At 60.5% G+C, this 25,696-nt stretch overlaps 10 protein-coding genes across 10 annotated transcripts; all 10 read right to left on the bottom strand.

The window, feature by feature from the left end:
* Window positions 1-56: 56 nt before the first annotated feature.
* LMXM_26_0260 (conserved hypothetical protein) lies at window positions 57-1,886 on the bottom strand (the record flags this gene model as incomplete). Its single annotated transcript, XM_003876281.1, has 1 exon — window positions 57-1,886. One exon carries the CDS (start codon window positions 1,884-1,886, stop codon window positions 57-59), a length of 1,830 nt encoding a protein of 609 aa, XP_003876330.1.
* A 1,073-nt stretch (window positions 1,887-2,959) lies between these two features.
* On the bottom strand, window positions 2,960-4,453 carry LMXM_26_0270 (GTP-binding protein-like protein; the record flags this gene model as incomplete). The annotated part of the gene is made up of 1 exon (XM_003876282.1): window positions 2,960-4,453. One exon carries the CDS (start codon window positions 4,451-4,453, stop codon window positions 2,960-2,962), a length of 1,494 nt encoding a protein of 497 aa, XP_003876331.1.
* A 1,139-nt stretch (window positions 4,454-5,592) lies between these two features.
* Window positions 5,593-6,189, bottom strand: LMXM_26_0280 (conserved hypothetical protein; the record flags this gene model as incomplete). The annotated part of the gene is made up of 1 exon (XM_003876283.1): window positions 5,593-6,189. One exon carries the CDS (start codon window positions 6,187-6,189, stop codon window positions 5,593-5,595), a length of 597 nt encoding a protein of 198 aa, XP_003876332.1.
* A 1,243-nt stretch (window positions 6,190-7,432) lies between these two features.
* LMXM_26_0290 (conserved hypothetical protein) lies at window positions 7,433-8,248 on the bottom strand (the record flags this gene model as incomplete). Its single annotated transcript, XM_003876284.1, has 1 exon — window positions 7,433-8,248. The coding sequence occupies one exon, from the start codon at window positions 8,246-8,248 to the stop codon at window positions 7,433-7,435; it is 816 nt and encodes a 271-aa protein (XP_003876333.1).
* A 761-nt stretch (window positions 8,249-9,009) lies between these two features.
* On the bottom strand, window positions 9,010-11,673 carry LMXM_26_0300 (aminopeptidase-like protein; the record flags this gene model as incomplete). The annotated part of the gene is made up of 1 exon (XM_003876285.1): window positions 9,010-11,673. The coding sequence occupies one exon, from the start codon at window positions 11,671-11,673 to the stop codon at window positions 9,010-9,012; it is 2,664 nt and encodes an 887-aa protein (XP_003876334.1).
* Window positions 11,674-12,448: 775 nt separating this feature from the next.
* Window positions 12,449-14,452, bottom strand: LMXM_26_0310 (6-phosphofructo-2-kinase/fructose-2,6-biphosphatase-1-like protein; the record flags this gene model as incomplete). Its single annotated transcript, XM_003876286.1, has 1 exon — window positions 12,449-14,452. The coding sequence occupies one exon, from the start codon at window positions 14,450-14,452 to the stop codon at window positions 12,449-12,451; it is 2,004 nt and encodes a 667-aa protein (XP_003876335.1).
* An 811-nt stretch (window positions 14,453-15,263) lies between these two features.
* LMXM_26_0320 (C-1-tetrahydrofolate synthase, cytoplasmic,putative) lies at window positions 15,264-16,160 on the bottom strand (the record flags this gene model as incomplete). The annotated part of the gene is made up of 1 exon (XM_003876287.1): window positions 15,264-16,160. The coding sequence occupies one exon, from the start codon at window positions 16,158-16,160 to the stop codon at window positions 15,264-15,266; it is 897 nt and encodes a 298-aa protein (XP_003876336.1).
* A 1,688-nt stretch (window positions 16,161-17,848) lies between these two features.
* On the bottom strand, window positions 17,849-19,195 carry LMXM_26_0330 (putative mitotic cyclin; the record flags this gene model as incomplete). Its single annotated transcript, XM_003876288.1, has 1 exon — window positions 17,849-19,195. One exon carries the CDS (start codon window positions 19,193-19,195, stop codon window positions 17,849-17,851), a length of 1,347 nt encoding a protein of 448 aa, XP_003876337.1.
* A 1,405-nt stretch (window positions 19,196-20,600) lies between these two features.
* LMXM_26_0340 (conserved hypothetical protein) lies at window positions 20,601-21,629 on the bottom strand (the record flags this gene model as incomplete). Its single annotated transcript, XM_003876289.1, has 1 exon — window positions 20,601-21,629. The coding sequence occupies one exon, from the start codon at window positions 21,627-21,629 to the stop codon at window positions 20,601-20,603; it is 1,029 nt and encodes a 342-aa protein (XP_003876338.1).
* Window positions 21,630-22,818: 1,189 nt separating this feature from the next.
* On the bottom strand, window positions 22,819-25,584 carry LMXM_26_0350 (conserved hypothetical protein; the record flags this gene model as incomplete). The annotated part of the gene is made up of 1 exon (XM_003876290.1): window positions 22,819-25,584. One exon carries the CDS (start codon window positions 25,582-25,584, stop codon window positions 22,819-22,821), a length of 2,766 nt encoding a protein of 921 aa, XP_003876339.1.
* Window positions 25,585-25,696: the final 112 nt, after the last annotated feature.

Below are 25,696 nucleotides of genomic sequence, written 5' to 3' on the forward strand. Positions count from 1 at the left end.
GCACGCATGCGCACGCACGCGCCAGCACACCCGAGCCCACGACCGTCTGGGCCTCGTTAGCCTGTACCACAGCGGCAGCTTGCCTCCTCCTCACACAGCTCCACCAAATCCTCAGGCCATACCTTCGGAACCAGCTCGAAGCCAGCCGCTGTGTAGAGGCGCGTCAGGTCCTCCTTCGTGCTCACCTGCAGCTCGCAAAGATCGTCGAAGCGGTCCTCCTCGGCGAACATTGTACAGAGCGCCTTCCAGTAGGGGTAACTTCTGTGTTGGACCGAAGCCTGCGCATGCTCGCCTGCTAGTCGACGCGACTCCACCACGTATGGCACCATCTTGTCTGCCATCAGCAGCTGGACGGACGTCACCATGTCCTTGTAGACGCGAGGAATGCCCACTAGCGGCACCAGTGACGGGTTCGCCGGCTCGCGCCGTAGCAGGTAGGCGAGGATAGCGTCCTCCTCTTCCCAGTTGGTGGCTAAGAAGCTGCGCGTGAAGGCGTCGAAGCCCATCGGGGAGAATATGACGAGCGAGCACATCTCCAGCAGCTCGCCGAAGCACTGAAGTGGAAAGATGAGGGATGCGCAGAGGTACGTGCAAACGCTGTCCTGCGACGATGCCGACGTCCTAGCTGTGGACAACGTCGTCCTTCTCGCTACCTCGTCCATCACCGTCTTCAGCTTTCGGCGGCCCCGCTGCCAGTGCGGGCTGTTGGCGGTGAAGGCACCGTGACCGAAGCAGTACTCGCCTATTTCCGGCGCCTCGCCCATCAGAAGCGGGAGCAGAAGCTGTAAAACAACGTTGTGCATGGGCGGTGCTCCGTCCAGTTCCTGGCCATGAATCTTGTCCAGCTTCCGCACCACACCCAACGCAAGATGAGCCACGGCGTTGCTCCTTGCGTAGTTCGGAAAGATGGCTTTGCCGCCGCTGCGGTACACATCTGCGAGCAAGTACCAATCAGAATCCTCCAATTCGCCCAGCCTACTCAGGGCCTGGTCGCGCCACTGCGCGCTCGTGGCGTACCAGCCTACCAGTGACGCCGTCTGCCGTGCCGCCACGCGGGTCTCTTCGAATGCCTGCTTGTGCACCGCCAGCAGCTCGCGCACCTTTAGCAGCTGCTGCCGCATCGCTTCAGACGTGGCGTGCTGGTCGTACAAGGCGCTAAAGAGGGTGTCGTTGCGATCTAGCAAGTTCCAGAGAAGAAGACGAGCGTACGGGGAGAGGCCCTTGAGGGAGCCGTACGCGTCCAGGTGCGTTGCGAGCACCACGTACGCGCGGTGCAGCAGTTCATCATCCACCACGAAGTCGTCTGCCGCGAAGCCGGCCGCCTTCTTGGGTAAGGAAAAGATGCGGTACTCATCCAGCGCCGGCTTGCGCCTCTTCGGCTCCGACAGCTGAATTACCGTGTTCACCTCCGGATGCGGGTGGAGCAGCGGAAGCACCACCTCGAACCCGGCACGCTTGCGCGAGTGCTCCTCCTCCGCGCGCTTGTCGCCTTCATACCGCACCGGCATCGGCATCACCAACGACGTTCGCTCGCTGTACGAGTAGCCCTGCACGTCCTCCTCGAGGAGCAGCTCGGCCAAGTAGCTCGCCAGCGGGCCGAACTCGGCCTCCGGAAAGCCCTGCTCCTCCAGGAGGCGTTGCAGAGACCGACAGAGCGCCACGGTTCCACCGTCGGCAGCGTCCCTCACGCATCTGTGCAGCATTGCCACGAAGGCCTCAGCGTACACTTTAAATCTGGCGGACTGCGTGCGCTCCTCCTCGGTGAGCTGCCGCCTTGCAACGGTCCAAATAACCTCTATGGAGGACGCAAAGCTGACCAGGATGGTGGGCCGCGCCTCTGGCACCGCCTTGACGAGTGCCAGACACACACCGTGAATCTCGTTCATGAGACGATAGAAGAGTACGATGCTCACATCGTTCCACAGAAAGCCGCCAAAGTTGGTAGCGTCGTCAGAATTCTGCGAGGACGGCGATGGTGAGAGACTTGGCGACGTGGCGGCGACGGCGGTGGCGATCGTTGCCGCTGCATCATCTGGCGACGCGGCCGCCGCACTGTCGCGGTTATGTTTGCGCGACATGACGTCAAGCAGACCAGGTTTGGCTGCCCTCACCTTGTGTTCGCTATGCGCGTATCTGTCAGGGTGTGTTTGTGTGTTCCTGTGTGCTTCGATGGGAAGAGCAGAGGCGAAGACACGGGGGGGGGGGGGGGACAGAGCCCGCTGAGAATGTCGTATAGAGTCGATCCGGATAATGTACTGCAGGTGGCGGCATCGACACGCCTGTGGTTGGCTGTTTACCCCCGCTCCACGTTCCCAGCTTTCACCGGTGCCTGGGGCCGCCCTACAACACCGTGAAGCAACGAGGCATTCGCGCTGAGAGAGAGGTCGACGAAGAAAAGAATGAGATGGGGTCAACGCCGCAGCCGTCATCCCCCTCCGCCGTGCAGCCGGGCGAGGGGTAGAGGGAGACTGGCCTATCCTGCCCCCCCCGCCTTCCTCGATTGCCTGCACCACACGTGTCGGTGACGTCCACTGGAGCGCAGTTGCGAAACTAAAAGCGTGATGTCTTATCAGCCCCAAGAGGGGAGGAGGCGGAGCGGGCGGCATCTATCCGCGCTCCATGGCGAGTTGCTCCTTTTTTGAGGAGCGGGGTCACGGTGTTACGCGGTTATGCCATCACAGAAAGCAAACAACAACAGAAACTGTGAAGGTTGGCAATCCAACCACCCAGCCCCTGGCGTCGGCGGCTGTGGGGTGGATAGGGAAGGGTGGAGCAGCAGCAACGGCAGTGACTGCATCCACGTGTGCGCATAGGTCCTTAGCTTGGTGTGCATCCGCTTGAGAGGAAGTCTTACCGCCCTCGCCCTGTGCCACCCAGCACGACATACACAGGCATATGTGTATCTACTCCACGCTCCGAAGACCAGCATGAGGGCGACGAAGAAGACAACGGGGAGACCTTAGATGTAGTCTGGGTTCGAGTCCTTCACCTCCTGCACGAGCCGCAGTGGCACGCCGCGGAAGCCGAATTCCTCGGTGATCGCGTTCTTCATCATCTCCTGCAGTGCCTTGGGCAGCTGACTCTCCTCCGTCTTTGTCTGCAGCTGCAAGAGGAAGGTGGGCGGACGGGTGCTGATCTGCGTAATGCGTCCAACCCGTGCCACGTGGTACGGAATGATCACGGACCTCTCTAGCTTGCGCCAGAACTTGGTCAGCTCCGAGCGCCGCACGCGCTTGTTCCACGTGTCGTACAGCTCCAGCACCTGGTCCATGAGCAAGGTCAGGTTCATGCCAGTGTGCGCAGAGACGACCACCGCGTTGCTGTACTTCACTTCCTGCACCTGCCGCTTGATCTTGAAGTCGATAGCCTCGGCGGTAGCGCTTTGGTCGAGCACCGCGTCCCACTTGTTCGCGCACAGCACGAACGGGCGGCCCTCCTGGGCGACCTTGTGCAGGACAGACATGTCGTACTTGTTCGGGTGGCCCTCGGTAGCGTCAAACACCACAACAACCACGTGCGCGTAGCGAATCTCGTTCAGCGAGAGGCTATGGATGCGGCTGAGAAACTCACGGTCCGTGCGGTACCGCTGGCGCGCCAACCCGGCGGTGTCAATCAACTTCAGCTTCCTCCCCTTGTACGTGCATGCGATTTCGATGGGGTCGCGGGTCGTGTTCGACTCATCAGCGGCGCGGTTCCGCTCGTAGCCGACAAGGCGGTTCACGAGGCTCGTCTTGCCGCTGTTCGTGCGACCGACGATGGCCACGCGGATGTACCGGCCAGTGCAGTTGCGATCGCGAATCTCCTCCATGGCCGCCTCGTCACCGCCCATGGCGAGATCCTCGATATCCCAGTCGTTCTCCACCTTGCGCATCGCGTGAATGTGGTAGAGCGGTTCGAGCAAGGCCGCCAGCATATCGAGCCCCTCCCGCTTGCGGGCCGAAAATGGGACAGCTTTGCCAAGGCCGAGGCGGTTGTAGATGTCCAGTACGAGAGCCTCCTCCTCCCCGGGCACGAGGTCCATCTTGTTGACCAACAGGCACGTTGGCATCTTCTTGGCTGCCAGGTACTGGATCAGGTCGTGCTCCTCCGCAGATACGTCCTCGTCCACAGCGGTGACGAAGATCGCGGCGTCGGCCGTCTCAACGGTGCGGAACGCCTCCTCGACAAGCTTGCCACCAACGAGGCCTGGGGTGTCGATGACGGTGAAGTGCAGGTCGTCTAGCACTGCGTGCGCCTCCACGCAGTCGCGCGTGATGCCGTTGAAGTCCTTTACAATGCTCTTCTTTGCCGGCATCGTGGGGTCCTGACAGAGCAGGTTGAACAGCGAGGACTTGCCGCTGTTCATGCGGCCGACGATGGCGACGCGAAGGCGCTGATCACCCAGAGTCTTGACCACCGGCGTCCAGCCGGCCACGCGCCGGCGCTGCTCGTCGGTACGTTCGGCGTCATTCATGGCGGGGGAAATGTCGTTCAGTCGGCTGCCGGACCGCTTCACCTCCTCGCGCCAGTTGAAGTGGAGACCGCCCCTGATTTGGGTGCGCCGGGGCAGCGCGTTGACAAAGTCCTTCGCTCCCGTCGTCGTCGCCGTCGCTCCAGCGGAGGACGCTGCAGAGGACGACGCACGCGGAACAGAAGTCGACCCGAAGCCCCGACAGGCGCTGACGAGAGACGAGTATGGTGACCTGAAAACAGTGCCCGAGCTCGGCGACAGGCGACGTGCCCGCGAACCGCCCCATGATGTAGAAGCAGCTAAAAGCGCGAAACGTGAAAGATGCATTGCAACAAGGCGACGCGGAATGGCTGAGTGCTCCGCCTGCTTGTGTGCTGAGACTCGGGTTTGGAGAAGAGAGAGGGAGAGCAACAGCGAGAGGGGGACGGGGGAGGGCCTCACTCCATCCCAGAGAACAGAAGAGAGAGAAGAACGGAAAGGCGACGAATGATGATGAAGAGTCCAGGTCGTAGACGCACAGATAGGGGGCCTGTGTACGCTCGGTAGTAAAGCACATCGTTGCACAGTACGCACATATCGAGCCAGTTCGCACCCAGGTAAAACAGTCACCAGGTAGCGGATGGGTGCTGGGCGGGAGGAGGGGAAGGGGACTGAGATGGCAAGGGGTGAAGGAGAACGGAGAGGAAGAGACGCCAGAGGCGAACTAGTGGAGTCCACGCGTCACTTCTCCTCCTCTTCGCTGCTTCTGTCTCTGATGTCACCGCTGCTCGCTCGCGTTTCGGTGGTTGAGGTCTCCAGGCCACAGTACATCATCAGCACCCTGTTCTGCCGTTGCTGTCTCGTATCTTCGCAATATACCACCGCCCTCCCTCTCTCCTACACACCAGACGCGCTCAACCGCGGCACGGCGAGGAAGGCGGAGGAAGAGGTGTAAGTGAAAACAGTCCACAGTCGCTGCGAGGCGGAGAGCCGCCATCCGTATCCCCCCCTCGACTACCACAACCACCCACTCCTAGTCCTCCATTCGCCTCAGCAACGCCGCCTTTTTACGAGCGTAGGGCAGGGGGGAAGGGATGAAGGAGAGGTGTCCTAGACGCAGAGGGAGGAAAGACGGGGTGATGTCAAGTACATCCACCAGCAGGCTACGTACACGTTACGTAGTTCTTCAGTTTCGTGGTCAGCATCGCCTTCGTTGCCTCATTTTTCGCCGTCGGCACACACGTCTCTAGGAGATAGGTCGCCACGTCCTCGTGACCGGGAAGGGCGTCGAGAACGAGCTGAACCAGCTCTTCGTCGGGCACCATTTTGCTGAGCTCACGTCGCACTACAGTCACAATGGGACGCCCGTCCGTCGGGTCGAAGCAGTTGATCGTCAACATCGCCTTCACCGCCTCGGTGTCGATGTGGTCACACGCCGTCATGAAGAGCTCGTCAAGGTGCTCGCGCCGGATGGTGGCAGGCGCATCCTTCATGAGGCCAAACAGTGAGCCCAGTGGGAGAACACTTGAGTGTATGATCGCCGTGCTCACAAGAATGGCGAGCTGGTGGTCGTTCGCGTGCTTTGCAAACGCCATCGTCGTCGCCGAGTCCCAGCGACGCTCGACAAGGTCGAGAAACATCGTATCGTTCATGTTCTCCCCTACAAACTCGGGCTGCCGAATCAGCTCCTTCATCTGCTCCACATTGTTGTTGCACACGCACTCGTGGAGCTTCGTCTCAAAGGACTGTCGCTGGCCCATGACGATAGGGCTGCACAGTGTGTGCGAGTCTGGATGTGTGTTTACGCGAATGAATTACTGAGGGAGGTGTGCTCACTACCTTCCATAGGTATCATGCTCCGCACTCTGGCAGTCGTAGCCCTTGTGCGTTGCGGAGGGAGTGGGGAAGGGGGGAGGATGACAGCAGGAGAAACACATACGAAAGCCGGCACAGTGTCCCAATCTTTCGATGGCGCCGTATGCGTGAGGAAAAGACCTGGACAGTATAGATGCGCTGCCGCAGTGACCGCCTCCGATGCTGACGCTCGTGCCTGCGCTTCTCGCACCTACGTATGTGTACAGATAGAGGGGGAGAAAGAGATGCAAGCGTGCGTGGCAGTGTTGGGCACGAAAAGGGTCGATGAGGAAGCGGCAGTTTGCGGGCTTGTTTCCTGTGGGAAACACAGCGTGTCGCACACACGAGGAAGGGGGTAGGGGGCAGGGAAGAGGGAAGGCATGCGGTTGCCGGCGTGTGCTGTAACGTCGGGAGGGGCAGGTGAGAAGAGGGCATTGGCCTCCGTCCATCCGAAGGTGAGACAAAGAGAGACAAGCAGCGGGGCAGAGGCCACTTGGAAGAGGAGGCAGAGCACAGCATCCCATGCACCACCCACAGTGGGGGGGGGGGGATGGAGAGACACACGGGGGTGACTTGGCAGCCCCTGTGGATATCACCGCACACTTCATGGAGTCGACATCACAGTGTTAGGCCAAGAACAAGAGTGGCGACAAGAGCGGCTGCATGAAGGGCGAAGGACAAAGCAGAGTGAGAGGCTACAGCTCCCAGCGTATACAGTAGTGCGTTTCCAGCGCCTCCTCGGTGCTTTCAAGACCCCTCTGCACGCACGAGGCGCCACCGCTGCTCAACACCAGCACCGCAGCACATGCATCGGTTAACAGCTTCCATGCACAACGTCGGCCCATTCCGCGCTTTCATTGCGCGACATCGTGGCGATACCTGTGTCAACGGAACAGCACGCGATTGCCAAAAGACGCACACACACACGTGAAAACAAGTAAAACAAGGCAGCCACCAACGCTCGAATCGACCGCCAGCCTGTGTCTGCTCTTGCGCAAGTTGGGCTGCGCCTGCAAGCACGTTCGCAACATAGTGACGAGAAAGCATATTTGCAGTGAGGCCCGCGAGCCCGCCCACCATAGGAGAGTTTACGGACACACACAGCAAACAACCTTCTCGTCCAGGACGCGCTGACAGGCTCGCCACCTCTCAGTACTCGGTGCTGCAGTAGTTGATGAGCACGCGCGAGAGAAGCACTGGCAGACTCGCAATGATCGGGCCGTACTTGCTTGAATTCTCGTACAGGTCAAAGAGCGGTGCGGCCACAAGCTCCACGCCCTCCTGCACCATGTTGAAGTACACCGTTGGCTCCAGATGTACGAGGTAAACGGTGCGCACCTCCCGTACACTGCCCGCAGCGATGTGCGCTGGAACGTACGGGTACATGTGCGGCGTGAAATGCGGTCGATACCAAGTTGCCAAAACCTCTCCGACACGAAAGCAGCTACCTGCCTTGGACGCGCTGTGCGTCATGCCCACATCAACGACTGTGTCAGAGTTGCTGGCGCTCGTCCCCTCAGCAGCCCCCGCCGGCGTTTTCGCTTCGTTCAACAAGTGACGGCCCAACTTGCGTAGCAAGCAGCTCTCCTCCGCCTCGCCACGGCGACAGCGCCCCCCCGGCAGACGATACGTGACCTCGGCATTTGTGTTGGACGGCGGCACAGTGCGCACGCCGTCCGCGTCGCGAGTCCTCAAGTTGATCTGCTTCATGAGGAGAATATGGGGGTGGCGATGGAGGTGGACGAGGAGCACGCCCTCTACGGAGTGCACGCACGGCTCCTCCTCACATCGTTTCTTCAAGCTCAGCAACTTTTCAATGGCGCTTGGAGGTCGAAACGGAGCAGAGCTGCCAACACCTAGGTTCACCTTGTTTCCCGCAACGCCGGCGTGGCCGTTGGAGATATCTACCGAGGTTTGCGTGTAGTTCTCCACGGGGTAGACGTCCAGCTTCGGCTTGAGTGGCATTGTCGCGCCTGTGCGGTGGGCTCGTATGTATGTACAGGCCGGGTGTGGGAGAGACACACAAAGACGTACCAATGCGGAGCGAGGTACACGTAAAGGCACATGCGGGAGATCCACGGCCGCGCGCAATCCATCAGTGGAGGACACACATGTATATTGCAGGAAGGGAAAGAGGAACACGAGAGTCGTTGAGGGAGGAACGCGGTAGAGATGGGCGGAGGGGCAGCGCCGCACACTTCGCTTGACGATGGTGTCAGTGCTGCATGTGCAGAGCACGACACAGAGTCACCGCTGTCGCCTGTCCATTCCACTTGCGCGATGCAGAGGAACCGAAACGAAGAGCAGCATGGCAGCTGGAAGCAGGGAGCATCCCTGCCACACACAACACAGTGACGCATACAGACATCTGAGATCGCCGTCGAAAGACCATTACAGCGCTGAAGAGCACGCATGTCCCATGCGGTGGGGTCGAGATGCGGAGGGGAGGAGAAACAAATAGGGGGAGAAAAATATCGTCTCTGGGGTGCCACGCGCAACGTCACGGCGCTCACACCCGGGGCAAAGGCGAGAGCAGTAGGGAGGTACCCTCAGGAAGAGGAGAGGGGAGAGAGAACAGCAGATGACAGCACAGATTGCAGCACCGAGGGCAGCGGTCTTCCAAAGCACCACCATGCCCTCAACAACTTGTCATTACTCCTTGCGCTCCTCTATTTTGCACCCCCCCCCCCACCCACCCACACAAACACACACATACGTACCAGGGTCTAGTCTATCTTTAAGTGGGTTCCCTTGTGCAGTAGATAGTCGCCAATGCGGGCGCCATCGCGAGCGGCCCACGCCGCATTGCACAGGAGACCCTCCACGCCCTGCTCGAAAGACATTCGAGTGCGAGACTGCATTTCTTCAGGCATGCCGTCGAAGAAGCGGCGCAGTGGTGCTATCAGCGCCTCGTCGCTGCTGTGCTCAATCAGCTTCAGCATCCTTGCCAGCAGCACGGACGGCGCCTTTTGGACCAGGCGCGGCCACTTGTCCATTAGCTGCTGAACGAAGAAGGCCTGTGTCTGTGCACCCTCCGCCAAGCCCAGCATCACCGTGAACATGTCCTGGCTGTTCACCGCGTCCGACAGAAGATAGTCCATCAGCTTCGGCACGTCAATGGACGGCTCCGCCACCGCCGCGAGTGCGCCAAGGTACTGCGCCCGTTCCTCCGCGTATGTGGTTTTGGCAATGAGCTCCTGCACCTCTGCCATCGCCGCCGCGCCGTGGGTGTTGATATGTACAGCGTACACGTAACCTAGCATGTCAGGCGAAATGACGCTCGTGGTGCGCTTGTCGTACAGGTCACGTGCCATCGCCGTGGCCTGGACGTTGCTGCACGAGAGCAGTCGAGAGAAGATTAGTAGGCGCGCTTGCTGGGTGCGGTGACCGTCTCCCCGGCGCGGCTGCAACCCGACCCGCCGCATCGCCGGGGAGTAGAGACGATTGCAGAAGTCGTTGAAAGCGGCGTGCACTTCCGGTGAACTGCAGGCGAGGATGCTGCGCAGGTCCTTCTCGAACTGGGCCACCTCGCACCACACCGTGTAGTCGTCCTCGTTGTGGTAATGGGAGAGAAGATCGATGACCTGCACCGTGTCGCAGTAGCCTCCGCGCGCGAAGGCCGCGTAGTCTGCGAGGATGGAGTAGCGGTCCGTGGAATTGATGGCCTTCGCCGTAAGCGGGCCCACGAGCCCGCGCAGCATCTCTGCCGTATACTGCACACGGCAGAAAGCGATCTGGTCCGAGTTCACCTTCACCCACACCGCGCCGTCAATCGGGACGGACATGGTGGCGGCGGCAAGCACGACGGACTGAGTCTTGACCGCCCCATCCGCGGTCCCGTATGTGTAAACCATGGGAATCCTCCACAGTGGCGCGTCCTCGTCTGCCGTCACATCGCTCACGGCGAAGAAGCGCCGCTGCGTCAGCGCCAGCGTACCGGTTGCTGCGTCGTGTGCGGCCTGCACATACGGGTATCCCTGCTCCCTCGTCCAGCTTTGAAGAACCTCTTTCAAATTCGGCGCGGCAGGGCCGGAGAGGGCCTCCCACAGCTGTAGCGATGTAGCCGACGCGTAGGCGTAGCGGGAGAGATAGTCGACCAGCCCGCGCTGAAATCCTTCCTCGCCAACGAACTTGGCCGCCATGCGCAGCACCATGGCTCCCTTGGAGTAGCTGATGGCATCGAAAATGCTGTCCACCTCTCGCACATCCCGCACCGGCAACTCGATGGGGTGCGAGGAGCGCATGGCGTCCAGCTGGTATGCCCGGCTTCCCTCGTCGTGCACGAACTGAGTGTCCACCAGCCACTCGGGAAAGATCTTGTTCACCGCCCAGGTGGCCATGTAGGTGGCGAAGGACTCGTTCAGCCACAGGTCCGACCACCAGGCCATGGTCGCCAAGTTGCCGAACCACTGATGGGCCAGCTCGTGCGCCACCACCATCGCGACCCGCTCTTTCTGCATGGCGCTCGCCTCCTCCGAGGCCAGTAGTGTCTGCTCGCGGAACGTGATGCAGCCCCAGTTCTCCATAGCCCCAAAGGCAAAGTTGGGCAATGTGATGAGGTCAAGCTTTGGAAAGACGTACGGAAACTGGAAGCACTCCTCGTAGAGCGGCAGCACTCGCGCGGCCACCGTCAGCGCGAATCGTGCTTGCTCAATCTTGCCGCGTGGGGTAACGGCACGGATGACGACGGGGGAGGACGATGCCAGTTCACCACCCTGACCAGCCACTGCGGCAGCGCTCCGTGGCACCACCACCTCCGTCGTCTCTAGCTCCCCAATCACCCAGGCGACGACGTAGGTGGACATGGCTATGACAGGGCGGAATTCCCAGCGCGCAAGCCCGTCCGGCAGCTGCACCACCTTGCGCGGTACGTCGTTGCTCCACACCTGCAGCTTCGCAGGGACGGTTATGTCGAGGGCAAATGTAGCTTTGGCAGCAGGCTCATCCCAGCAGGGGAAGACACGGCGCGCCTCCGCTGGGCACATCTGTGTCGCCCCCACATACGACGTGACGCCTTCGTACGTATACTGGCTACGGTAGAAAGCGAAGAGATTGTCGCCGATGGCCGCCGTGTAGCGAAACCGCAGCTGAGCGGCATCAGTTACTGGCCGATCGACCTGCACAGATATGCGCTGGTCCGCCGTCGACTCCGTGATGCTCTGCACAGTCCGTGGAGCATCGTTGCCGCCATCGCCGACGATAGCGCGCACTGAAACATCAGAAAACGTTAGTCCCACTGCATTCAGCACGAAGGTGCTTGTGGGCTCAGTGATATGCACGTCGATGACCACCTCAGCTGAGAAGGTGGCGTGATCGAGATCTGGACAGAGGGCAATGTGGTAGTGCGTCGGTCGGACACTGCTCGGTAGAACGTGGCGAGCGGCGGCCATTACAGACACCGGAAGGAGAACACGGGGGGAGGGGGAAAACAACGCACAAGTTCAAGGAGCAGTGCCGGTGTCCTCAGGGATCCCTCTGTGCTTGGGTGCTGGGGCGATATACAGAAGAGGCTGCCCTGAGTAAGACCACAACGGGGAACACACACAGGCACTGCAGAGAGAAGGATAAGAGAAAGGGAGTCCAACGCACGTTTGCCTGGGCGGTAACGTGCGGGGGTGTTGGTGGTGGTGGAGGAGGGGGAGGGGGGGGGCCTTCGCTGAGGTGCGCACACAGAAGGAGAGAGAAAGACAGAGGCGCATGCACACCCACACAACTGTTGGTGCGCAGACGGTGAATACTCGCACACGAGAGCCACGGAAGGGAGAGCGCGAAAGATGGAGACGCAAACCACACGGAAGAGTCACCGGCAAACGCCCCGACGAAGGCATCCTCGCACGAGGCACCGTGACGCACGTTTTCTCCACTTCCCTTGCGCATCCCAGAGCACGCTGCCTGTCGCAGTACCCCAAGGCAGCGGAAGCAGCATCAATGCGCCACGGGCACTTTCCATTCCGTCTTTGGTCCACCACCGACCCAACGCTGAAGCGCTGCGGAGAGGGGGAGACACACACACACACGAGGAGGCACACATGCGATCGTTGATTTCATGCGCTCGAGGTAGATGCCATAACATGCAGAAGAGGAAGGCAGAGCACGAGCCAGTAAGCAACACACATACTTGAAACAAAGTCACGGCCGCCGCCGTCGTTCTTCGCTCGAGCGCTGTCATGTGTACAGCTCCGTGTCATTCCGCAGTATGGCATCGACGGCGTCAGAAAGGTGAATAAGCTCGGCGACGCGGTTGAGGCCCACCATGCGGATCTTGATGACGTGCTCGAACGGGATGTCGATCTGGAACGCGTTCTGCGGAGCGACGATATTGTCGCCATCCGTCACAAAGTACGAGTAGAGGCCTTGCAAAAGATGGAGGTGAGAGGCGACGAGCACTGGGGTGGTGCTGGCTTGGATGTCATGGATGTGAGGCTCGAGTCGCGAGTTAAATACTTGGTGAATGCACTCGCCATTCGGCCACGCTGTATAGTACGGGTCCGCCTTCATGGACTGCAACGTGTTTGGCATGGTTCGCAGGACGTCAGACAGCAGCTGCCCTTCGCAGTCGCCGTGATTGATGTCGTCCAGGGTAGGGAAGTACAAGACGCGACAGCGCAGAGAAGGTTTTCCTTCCGCCTGCTCCGAGGCGGTGTTCGCAGTGGATTGGCACTTGATGGACTCCTCGGCAAAGTAGTGCACCGTCTGCGTGCACCGCTTCGCGCAGCTCGTCATGACGGTCAAGGCCGTCGTTGACGGAATTTCCTTTTCAAAGTATTCAAAGAGGGCACGACTGTAGGCACGGCCCCGCGCGGTGAGGCGCGAGTTCCCACCGATGCGGTCGCTCAGCAAGTCCACGTACTCACCGGCGCGGGTGAGGTACAAGTTCATGGGGGTTTGACTGAGGTTGTGCAGCATGAAGGCGAGCCGACTCGGCATCCAGCCGGTGATCATGTTCAGCGAGTACGTCTGGGTATCCTCAATACGAATGTAGGGCATGTCGCAGTCCGTGATAGGATTGAGTGTCTTGTACACCGCCTCGTGTTGCTTGATGACCTCGTAATAGCGGTCCACGAAGTCCTCCGGCGTGTTCGGGAACATCTCCTTGGCGAGCAGGATGTTGCGGTGGATCGTCTCACTGTTGTTATTCACCAGCTCCACAAAGACGACGCGCGTCATGTTTATGAGGCGCGTGTCGCGAATCGCGCGCAGCAGGTACTGCCGCCGTGCATGTGTCGTCTGCGTGCCGTCAAGGATGGCAACACCGCTGGTCCTGCAAATGTAGGTGGTGAGGTCGTGCGCCAGCTCCTTGGAGATTCGAAACTCAAGTTCCGTCGCGCCAGTCGGCGATGACACGTTGACGTCTCTGCCCGTCCGGTCCGTCATGGCACGCTCGACACGACGGCGGCACGCCTGATGCGAGAAGATCTTGCACGTCAGCCCGTTCCACTGGAAGTAGCGCCGGATTTGCTCCGCCACATACGTCTTGCCACGCCCGGGGAGTCCGACCATAATGACAATGAGCGACCCAAGCATGGGCTGCGGGACGGCGGAGAAGTCTAGCTGGTGCATCGACACAGGTGTGGACTCGAAGGAGGACGGCTTCCCGGTGAAGGAGGCGGGCACGGCGTTGTCCCCCATGTCAAAGTAGCCAGACAGCACCTGCGCAACGTCGCCGAAGCCGTTCTCCTCCGCTACCTCAAGAGGGGTGTTGCCGTCGCGGTCCAGCAGCGACGCGTCTGCGCCGAATTCAAGGAGCACCGTAACCACTGAGAGGCGACCGTTCATGCAGGCAATATGCAGCAGTGTACGGCCATCGTAGTCGCGACTGTTGGGATCTGCGCCGCCGGTGAGTAGGATTCGGGCACCCACGGCGTCGCCAGAGGCCGCCAGTTGGCATAGCTCCACTGTGAGCATGTGCAGCACAACGGGGTCGATGACGTCTTCGGTGGTGAGGTTATGTTGCCCAACCGAGTCAGGATCGACGACTTTGCTCTCGCTTGCCTCCAGCGCCTCGAGATGCTTGTCAATCCGCGCAATCTCCTCCTGGATCATGGCCATGCGTTGAAAGGATATGGGTTTCAGGCGCCGCCTCCTGGAGGCCTCGGCGCTACCGAAGAGCTGCGGGGCCAACGCCGAACTTGCGGTCGCCACCCCCGGTGTTGGTGAGGCCTCGGACATCGCTACGCGCACCTGCACTCTTGTGTCGAGTAAATGTGTATGCGCGTGTGTCACGCACACCGCTAGGAAGGGCAGAGCGAAGAGCAGGGAAGGAGATAAAGGGGAGAGGTGAGTGGGGGGCGGGCGCAGGGTGGTCACTGCCGTGCCCGTGGCGGCGAAAAGACACGTGTCTTTTGAACAGAGTGGCCCGTGGAGGAAGGTGTGCGGGCCACCGAGGGAAGAGTAGCCACCCATCACCGCGCGTGGCGCCCTGGGAGACGGAGCGCGCTACCTCGCGTTTAGATCGAGACGTAAGCCGCTGCTTCTTTTGATGGGAGAGGCGGTCGAAGGGCAATTTCGGGCCGACATGAGCAGCGCCATGCGCCGGTGCTGCGAGAGTGGCTCTTCCTTGCATGAACTCCACCACAGTGTTCCCTCACCACTAAGCCAGCCAGCTACGCGTTGAGCAGTTTCAAAGCGGTCGAGACTAGCGCTCATGTGGAGCTGCTTCAGGTGTGATCGGAAGCTGAAGAAAGAATGGTGACGTTACGCCAGCGGTGCGCTGGGCATTCTTCGTTGCTGGCAAACGGAAGACGACGCAGCCTTGCCAACACACTTCCCACCGAAGGCAATGCGCGCCGCAAAGGACGTGGCATGTGGGTGACGAAGACTGTCGTCTCCGGTAAAACCAGCAACTTGGACAGCGCTGCATCCCTCGCCCTCTCCACCCAATTCACCCGCTATCACCTCTCCTCTTGCATCAGCTTTTCCCCGGTGATACACACACGCTAACAGCACGAAGGAGAGGTGGAAGAACTGGACCGCACGTGCCCTACGATACGTTCAGCGCGGCCTTGAACCCCTCGAGAGTGTTCTCGAGGAGCATGGCAATTGTCATGGGGCCAACACCACCGGGCACCGGTGAGATCCACGCTGCGCGCGCGGCAGCCTCCTCGAAGCAGACGTCACCGACAAGACGATAGCCCTCCTTTTTCGATGGGTCCGTTACGGGCGTCGTGCCGACATCCACAACGGCGGCCCCCTCCTTGATCCACTCCCCCTTGACGTACCCGGGCTGACCCATCGCCGCAATGACGATGTCGGCGGTGTGCAGGTAATCGATCATGTCCTCCGTCAATGTGCCCGAGTGAACGATGGTGACAGTGGCGTTTTCCTTCATGAGGAGAGCTGCAACCGGAGCGCCAACAATGTTGCTGCGCCCCAGCACAACCGCGCGTTTTCCAGCCATCTCGATGCCACAGCGCTTCAAGAGCACAATAACGCCCTTCGCCGTGCACGGGGTGAAGAGCGGCTCCCGGCCCTTGTAGTGAAGCAGCCCAACGTTGACAGGCAGCAGCGCGTCGGCGTCCTTTCGGGGGTGGATCTTCTCAAGGGCGCTGTTTTCATTGAGATGCTTCGGCAAAGGCAGCTGGACAATGATGCCGTGGCAGTTTGGGTCGTTGTTGAGCTTCTCAACATTGGCCTCAAGCACCTCCTGCGAAATGTCCTCGGGCAGTTCAACGTTGAAGCTGGCCATCCCAATCTCAGCTGCAGCTTTGTGCTTCAGCTGCACGTACTTTTTCGAGTCCATACGCTGCCCCACGATGATGGAGGCGAGCCCGGGCACTCTGTCGCCGTAACGCTCCCTCAAGGCCGCGACCTTATCCTTCAGTTCACTGCGGATCGCTGCCGCAATCGCCTTGCCGTCAATGATCTGAGCAGACAGCATCGTGGTGAGTGAAGACACGGACAGACACACGTCAAGCTGCTGGTGACGATAAACGCCGTGGCTGCTGGAAGGGGAGTGAGGGCAGGGGCGGGGGACTGTGGACGGTCTTCGCTTTCGCCTGGTTTCCCTCTAACCCTGGTGCGTATCTGCGCTGAGACAGCACTGCCGACTCCGCCCTGCCGTAGGAGAGGCCGGAATAGATGTGCAGATGTGGGTAGGCCAGGGAAGAGGAAGGCGACACAGGCCGCTGCTTTACCGTACACTTACGATGAATCTGTGCCGATATAAACTTAAAGTGCCACCGAATCAGAGTGATGGCGGTGCGTGCGGCAACGACGACGAGGAGCGGCCGGTGCGAGCCGGTGTGAATGTGGCAGGAAAAGAAGGGGAAAATGTGCGATGTTCTGGTTGGCATTGCCGATCGTGTGGAGCAGAAGGGTGCGGCCATAGTGGCGGAAAGGGAGGCCCCACCGGTGAATACGGGAGCCACCCACGCACGCGCATCCATACGTGCGTCAAGTGGGCGTGTAAGGCGTTGTCGGCGTTGAAAGCAAAGAAGGAGAGAGAGGAAGAATGCCAGCAAGAGAGCAGAAGAAAGAGCTTCGGCAACGGAAGCCTCAGCATTCAGAAGGCGCGCAAACCGCAACAAGTCGCCGCGCCATACACACAAACACACATACCGGCCCATCGAATCCGTTTGCGTGCACATACGGCAAGGTATGACGCGACACAGACCCCACAAGGGACTTCATCGGACAAGATGTGACCGAAGCTCTCCCTAGGAACTACAAGGAGCGGCTCGCTGTCCAGGATGCACAGTAATGCATGGAAGAAGAGAGGAGAGAGGCAGAAGAGTAGCGTCGAGTCGTCAAGGTGTCACACGCACAAACCTCGAGGTCTCCCCGCAAGGCTCAAGCGGACACCCCCGTGTGTCGCCTCCTGCCCCATTGCTTTCCCGTTCATCTGCCTCTGCGATTCAAAGAAATATATTCGCTTCTTCACGGCTGCGGCTCGCTCGCGCTCTCGCCCCCCACCGCGTCACCCCACTTCGCCATGCACATACGGGCACCACTCGCGTGACCAGTGCGCATCAAGTCAACGTGCGCCTGCGTGTGTGGGCAACAACAAAACAAGAAAGAAAGACGGGGGAACGAGGCATCCGCGGGAGGGAGGGGAGAGGCGGACGGCCAACACAGCGACACCATCCCCTCCACAACAAGGGCGGCGCCAGCGGATCCCAATGAAGGTGGTCCCACTCCCCTGCATCGCAGTGGCGAGAGAGACGGGAGATGTTCCTACGACACGCTCAACGGTTATGAAACAAACAAAACGGCGGCGGAAGAGAAAGTACGGCGCATTGTGTGCGTGGCGGCGTGCATCTATCCGTGTGTGCATCTATGTAAATATGCGCTCATGCGCGCATGTGCATCTATCCACACCACAACGGTTTCTCCTCCATCCCCCTCCTCCTCCCTTTTGCAGCGGGTTCACCGGTGGTGTGCAGTAGACCGGTATCGCGAGGGGTGAACCGCGTAAAGGGTGGCATGGAGGGGGGGGGGGTAGAGGGAAGGAAAGGGAGGAGGGGAATGATGCGGTGCATCGCTGCGGTAGTGAATTCGGAAGGGACGTGGTCACAGCATGAACGGGGGTCGTAGTCACTGTGCCAGCGTGGAAAACAAGGGGCACAGTCACTCACTGGCGCTGAGAGAGGAGCGGCATGATAGACTGGGAAACAGGACTGCAGTAGGGATCAGGCTCACGGCGTGGCGCTCTGGCTGAGCGTAGATCTGCTTTATCAGGTTGCCCGGGCTGCGTTCCACACTGTTCTTCTGCAGTGCCGCGTACACAACCGGCAGCAGTACGCGCACTGACTCACTTGGCTCGCCGGTTGCGAGCCGGGCCGCGTGGCGACTGCTGTGAAGTGCCGCCGCTGCCAGACAGGACTGCCTGTACTGGCCGTAGTAGGTGTGAACGGAGAGCGAGGCAATCAGATACTCCAGCAGCTGGCGCTGCTCCGGGGACGCCGGCGGGTCTTGGTGGAGCAGAAGCGCCTCACAGAAGTGGTGCAGCGTGGACACGGTCGTGTCGAACTGCAGCGTCCGCACAATCTCCTCCTCAGCCGTCATGACGTCTTCTTGTGCGAGCTTCATCTTGACGGACACGAAGTGAGGGTCCAACGTCGGCCATGAATGATCGCACTTGGAGGCGAGCAGCAGAGCTGCCATGCTGTACAGCCGGAGCTGTTCTTTCGGGGTGCTGCGACGGGCAAGGAAGCGGTCGAGTAGGGCTACGGCAAGGAAGTAGGCGTCGAGGGAGAGCGGCACACCGCAGAATATGGTGAAGATGAAAAGCTCCTCGCAGGTGCGTGCACGCACGGACTGCGCCGGCACGCCTTGCTTCGGCGGGTACACCATGGAGCTCTGCGCGCGCTCATCCATGTCGATCAAGTCGTCCAGCACTGTGGGGTAGTAAGCCCCGGAAAACGTGAAGGCTCCGAATCGCTGCTGCACCGCATCGCGCAGCGCGGTGCAGAGCGCTAGCGAATCTACAGCCTCCTTTGCAGGACGTGCGCGCAGCCACTCCTCCACCCACTCGCGGTTGTTGGGGCCCAACTGGATCGCCAGCTGGCGGACCTCGCCCGCCGTCAGCGGCTCTTGCAGCCGCGCCGCCAACAGCACCTTCTCCTTTAGCTCCATCAGCGTCAGCTCCGTCCCCTGCAACAGGACGTGTTGGCGGCGGGTGAGGACGGCGACGATCTGATCACTCAGCTTACGCGAGGGGTCGCGCGAGCGTCCCCACACCTCTCCGAGAATGCGCACCGCCTTCGCGTCTGCGCGCTGGAAAAGCGGAAAAAGGAATCGCTCCACTTGCGTGGTCGTGAGGATGTAGCGGTTGTTCCTGAGCTCTGTCTCGTCGTCCAAGTCGCGCACAAAGTGGTCTCGAATGCGCTGCTGAATCATCCTGAACGTTAGCGGCCGCAACGCTTCCTTCTGCAGCTTCTCCGCCTCTTGCTTGGCGACCACGTAGGTCGGCATCCGCAACACCACCTGCGAGCAGTCGAGGGTGGTGCCACGAGGCGGTGGCGGTGGCGACAACAAATTCACCGCAACAGGGCTGAGAACTTGCCGGGTCGGCGCGGCGCAAACGGCTTTCGCAGGCCCGGTGGCATTGCGGCTTGTGTCCTTCCCTGCGGACATGCCGTGGGGATTCAGCAGATGACGCTGAAGGCTGCGGCTCTGACCAAGACAAGAGTGTGTGTGATGCGGCTGCCCCTGCAGGCGTGAAGCTGTACGCAGATACGCGTAGCTACGGGTGGTGGCGGTGGGGAGGGGTTGGGGGGCAGGGGAAGATGTGAAGGCTGCTCGCGACTCGACAAGGCAGCACCTCGGCACCTTCTCTTCGGTAGAATAACGTCTCTGTTGCTCCGCTTCGTATCCGTGGGTTGCGCGGGTATGTATGTGCAAAGAGGGGGGGAGCAGAGAGGTGATGGAGATCGTCGCACAGCGGGATGGGGGTTCGAAGTGGCACCGCTGAGCCTCAAACGATGCCGTGTATATAATGCATGCATCGGCAGACATCTGGCACAGTGCCCCCTGCCCCACACACCACCACTATCATCCCCTTCCTTGTTCGTCTTCACGGTGGAGAGGGCACTGTCGACCAAGGCGCCAGTTCCCAGCCTGGCTGCTCACGATGACGGCAGGCAAGAACAGCACGCATAGTGGCGCTCCTCCCCAGGCCATAATGGGGGAGGCACGAGCCCCAAGACGACGGTAGGCGAACCGCCTCCTCGAAACAAGCGAGATGCGGAGGCGAAGAGGAGGGGGGCCTAAGACGCAACACCGATGCGAAAGCGCCTGTTTCTTTGTCCGTGTGTGTTCGCGTCTTTCCCCGTGGTGCACGGCACACCTGCACCCTAGGGTGCGTGTCGTTGGCACAAAACACGTCGATAGACGCACGCCGTGAGCGGTGCACGTTGCAGCTAAAGGGCATTGTCGAGGCAACGGCCGCGGTGGTGCGAGAGGCCGTTAAGCGGAAAGAAGCGGCGGTCGAATGTACCCGTAACTGAGCCACACGGGCACAAAAATACATAAATACACACGCCAGCCTACAAGCGATGCGCCGACGAGGGCACACCGGATGGCATTCAACAGCGCGGCAGAGTAACAACACGAGGCCCGCTGCGTCGCTTAGATGCGCACCCTCTTTCTCCCCCTCCCCCTTACCTCCACCGACTACCTTCCACATGTCTGCCCATCCCCATCGCGGTCCGGTTTGTGGAGCTCTCCTAAAAGCCAACCCACCACAGCAGCCAGGGCGCGCAGGCGATGCACCCGACTTGAGACATGCATTCGCCTATGACCTTGTTCTTTCCGCGTCGCCACCTCTTCTCGATCCGGTGCACGCCTCACACCCGCTCATCGAGCGGTAGATGCGCCACTACGTCAGAGGGAGCTTGTCAACCCTGACCAGGTGACTAAAGAAGGTGTCCGCCGCCACGCTCAGCATGACCCGCACCTGCGTACCCGAGGCGGGACGGTACGACTGGCCATTCGTCGAGTTCGTCTCCGCCGTCCTCACGCGGACAGGAATTGAGGTGTACGCGGCGGTTTCCCGAACCTGCGCATCGGACGCGTAAGCGGCTGCCATCAAGCCCACCGTTGTGCTACGGGTGCTGTCGACATTCTGGTAGTACCACCGCAGCCCTGTCGCCACCGTCTCGACGCTCGCGGCCGTGGAGGACGGATTCGATACGATGGCTGCATAGGCCTCCTCCGTCCACGCAACGGTCACATCGATAGGAAACAGCGTCACGGGCCGTCCATGCGAAGCCTCCGTAATGTAGCCAGCCGCCGCGGGATCCATGTAGAAGTTCCGCTCCGCCTTCACGTTCGGCCTGAAGAGGTAGTTGGCGTTGCCGGCCTTGTTGAAGGCGCCACCGGCGACGAAGATGTCGACGATATTTGAGCGGTGCGCCGGGTGCGCCATCAAGAAGTGCGCCGCCTCCGTGCACGGGCCGACAATGACAAACTTCACGGACTGTCTCGCCAGCATCTCGTCCAGCGGCGCCTCAAAGTTATTGGAGGAGGATGTATGCGATGCGTACACCGGGACCTTCTTCGTGTACCCCTCCGCATGGAGGGCACTAAGAATGCCCTCGACGTTACCCACATTTGAGCGCAGCTTTTCGACAGCAAGCGCGTTGTTGCTCACGACAATCATGCCGATAGCGACGTCGCGGCGCTGAGCAAGATAGCGAATCATCTCCATGTTGTACGGCGTGCCGTCGGTGAAGAGAACAGTGGGCACAATGACCAACGTCCTCTGCCCCGTCCGCCCAAACGCATAGATGACGAGAAGAAACAGGAAGAAGAAGTAGCACGCGAACGCGATGAGCTTGATGACCCTGATCTTGCGTGGCTGTGGGACGTCGCGCCAGCGTTGGTAGTATTCCTTGATCTGATCCATTTCTGTTGGCCCCTTCTCTCTTCGTGGGCGTCTGCGTGCGGGAGCAACGACGGTCGAACAGTATTCCCAAGCACGGAAGCGAAGAGGACCGCGGCGAGTTCCGCCAACGGGCTCCTCGACAGTGATCGAGGAGGACAGAGAAGGGGAGAGGCCTTAAAACGGCGGAGCGAAGAGCCCGCAAGGGACGGCGACAACCCAAAGACGAGCGGGCAGAGAAGAGCGGGTGGGCGGGCGACGATGGAGCGGCTGCAACACAGGTCGGAAAAGCGAGGCGTTCGCGACACGCTTCTTTGGTCCTCGACAAACAAAAAAGGGCCAATGAACCGCGACGATGGCGGTCGGCGGTGCAGAGGGAACAAGCTAACCAACTACTTGCGACGAGGCGCGCGAGGAGCAACGTACGCGCTGTGGTCCACGCCCGTGCGCGCACACATGCTAGGGGACGGTGGAGAAAGAAAAGGAGACACGCACCCGCATGAGCGTGATGGCGCGACCGTGGCAGATGAAGTGCGGAAGATGGGAGCGGTGCAGTGCAGAGGTTGCAGGCGTTGAAGGCGGGTGGTGCATGAGGAGGGTAGAGGCTCGAAGAGACGATAGCCGCAACGAAGAAGAAACCAGAGACACACCGAGGATAGCACGGAGTAGGGCGTGCGGCGGAAAAGTCGACTTCCCGGCGACCCGCTTTCGCCTCCTGCTGGGCAGAGCTGCAGTCCTTTCGTCCCGCCCCCTCCCTTTGACGATTGCCACGGTACGGCGGCTGTTGCTGTGTTGTGTTTCCTGCTGCGAGCGCTGCGTCATGCGGGCGGGCAGAGCGCTCGGTGCGGAGAGGGATTGAGTGGAGCCGGGTACTATCTAGTCGTCACAACAGCAATAGCGAAACCGAGATAGAAAACGACGCGGCCCAGAGGGAAGGCACACCGCGGGTGAAGTGACGAGGTGCAACGGCTGCCGTGTGGGCAGAGGGGCAGCAAAAGGGAGCTCGGGGACAGCACACCGGCGCGCGTGCCCTCTTACGCCTCCCTCACAACGGCCTCGCCCTCCTCCGGCGAAGCAGAGGGGCCGCCGAGTTCCCCCCACCACCACCTCCCTCCACCGAGGCATGTGTTGCGTGAGGAGCATTCCTGTCACACTGTAAAGAACAAAACGCACAAACACAGAAAGAGGTCGACCGTTCTGTCGGCGTGTGTCATCACTGCAGGCTGGAGGAGTCCATGTGCATCGAGTAGTTCCGCATGTGCAGAAGGATGTGTTGGTTCGACACAATCAACGTGCGGATAGGTCTCCGCGCGAATGCCGGCGGATGCGACTCCACTGCAGCGGAGATGATCTTGAGAAAGCGCGTGTTGCACACAAGGCACTCCATGCAAGCCTGCGCGATCACCTCGTTCGCCAGCTGCGCGTCGTACATAAGAGACATCACTTGCGTCCGCAGTGCATCGAGCGCCGGCTTCCAGGAGAGCAGGAAGTGGTCCGCGATGCGGAGGAGCACGGGCGGCGGCACCTCCTCCTCACTTCGCGCAACGTTGAAGAAGTCGTAAAAGCGCATGTCCAGCAGCTCCTCAAGCAAACGGGTGCGGTACGTGTTGTACATGTTGCGTAGCTGGCTGAAGTCGAAGCGGTCTGCCAACGTGACGCCGCGCTGTTCCTCGCCAGGGAAGACGGCGCACTGCGCGGCAGTCAACATGTAGTGGAGTTGGTTCACCACGTACGCGTCGCGCATCACCGCAGCATCGCCGCCGCCCCCAACAGACTGCGACGAGGCCGCCAAGCCAGCGTGCGCGAGGATGTGCTTGACGATCTCCTCGGCATAGTGAATCACCTGCACACGCAAAAAGTCAATATTGCCGACAAGCGCGACGAAACGGCTCTGACTCTCCGCCGCGTCCTCCTCATCCTCCGCCGCCATCATCTGCACCGCCAGCCGACGCAACTCTGCGTGCTCTGGATCGTCCCAGGCACGCGAAGCGGCATTGCCCATGAGGCCGGCGACCATGTTGCGACTCACGTCCAGACTAGATGAGTTGCGTGGGGGTGCTGGTCGCGGGCTGCTACGACGACCACCACCACTGTTGCCTGCATTTGTGAGGTGCCCTGCAGAAGACGACGACGAGGATGACGTTGTTGAGGACGGCCTGTCCGACTGCTGCGCCGGATTCGCCTGTTCAGACTGGGCCGTCGCCATTCGCTCTTCCGCCACCGCCGCCCCGAGAGCGATGCCCAGCAGAGAGCAGGAGAGCGCCGTATAATTTCGGACAAGTGGGTGCACCGTTGCGATGCGCTCCGCGACCGAGCGCATGTGCCCCGTGACCGCCGCAAGCGAGGAAACCTGTGCGCAGCGGAGTGCGACGAGTTGGGTGTCGAATGTGCGCTTGAAGGCGGGCCACAAGAGAACTAGAAGTGAGTCGAAGAACGTGTCCAGGCACGCCAGCTTGCGGACCGTCTTCATGTAAAAACGGTACTCGTGACAGAGGCGAATCAGTATCAGCAAGCCGTAGGTGTCATCCTTCGCGCGCTGGTTCGCACTTGCGTGGGGGTGCTGGTTCATCAGTTGCCGCACACTTCCGGAGGACTGCAGCAGCACTGCCTCGGAGACGTAGTCGACAATGAACTGCAGCGTCGGCTGGAAGACGTCAACGTGGACGGACGTATCGCCGGCGAAGAACTCGAACGTGAAGAGGTACTCGTGCGTGACTGTGTCGCTGAGCAGGTGCAGCACGGAACGCAGCGTCTCCTCGTACGAGTGCCAGCGACTAGCTGCCTTCTCGAGCGTTGGGATCAGCGGCGGCGCGAAGACCCGAGCGAAGATCTCGCCTCGTGAGCCAAGTTGGAACACCTTGTCGTCGCCAGGGGATCCTTTACTACGCATAGCTGTCAAGCTTGGCAGTGTGTACATGGTCTCTGGCGCAGCTGGCTGTACCCTCGTGAAGCCGCTCAGCAAGTTGCTGCCCACGGAGCCGAAGGAGGCGCTCGCCGCGGTGTTGTACTCCATAGCATTCAGGGTTAGGATGTAGCCTTGAAATTTGCGGAGGTACAGCGAGGACATGATGAGGCAGTACTGCTGCTTGAACTCGTTGTAGATGGCACGGGTGATACGGTAGGGCACCAACGTTAGCTGATGATTGCCTTCCGTGGCGCGCGCGAAGGTGTGCTGCAGCAACGGCGGGGCGGAGCGCAGGAAGTGGACAAAGACGGCGTGCTGCTTGAGACTGTTCTCCTGCTGGATGCACACATTCGTGTTGGGCACCGTCAGCACATACAGCTTGCGCGCGAGATAGTCGCGCACCTTGATGCACGCAAACACGGTGAGACTGTCCAGAATACTCAGCAGCTCCGTGTAGATGGTGAACTCCGTCAGCGGCAGTCGCAGCTCTTGAGAGGTGCTCTGGGGGGCGGTACCGCTACGGGTGGCAGGTGACGCAGCGGATCCGCGGAACTCCGAATGGGCTGGCTGCTGCCGCTGCCACGTGCCTTTTCGGTAGTTCAAGTATTTGAGTAGCTCACGCAGCGTCAGCTGAAAAAGCATTCCCAGCTCCCCATCATTCGACTGCGTCACGATTTGCACGAGCTCCGGCGGTACAACGAGGTGCGAGATCGCGGTCCACAGGACCCGCTCCGTCACCCGCGCGTTGTTTAGCTCAATAGACGTTCTCGCCAGCGCCTCGCGCACTTCGCCAATATCATGCTGGATTCGATCAAGTTGCTCAATGAACTTCTCCAGCACCGTCTCCATCCCCTCCAGCACCGTCAGGCACTCCTTCAGGGAGACGTGCAGCGAGGAGATCCACTCTCCCTTCTCCACCAGGAAGGACTGCACAAAGGCGGCGCATACATCCTGCAGTGTGGTGCGAGAGTTGCACTCGTCAAAGCGTTTGCTGGTGCCGAGGTTCGCCTCGATGAAACTGTCTGAGAGATCGATGGTCGCCAAGTCATCAAGATCGCTCTGTTTCAAGTCCATCTTGCGTGCACGGATAGCAGCAGCAGCAGCAGCCGTACGCTCACCCAAGAGGCAGCCTCCTTCCCGAACCACGCGCGCCTCAGCGCGCTTTGTCTGCGCGTGTTCCTTCTAT

This window comes from Leishmania mexicana, chromosome 26, assembly GCF_000234665.1.
Source record: "Leishmania mexicana MHOM/GT/2001/U1103 complete genome, chromosome 26".
NCBI classification, from domain to species: Eukaryota; Euglenozoa; class Kinetoplastea; order Trypanosomatida; family Trypanosomatidae; genus Leishmania; species Leishmania mexicana.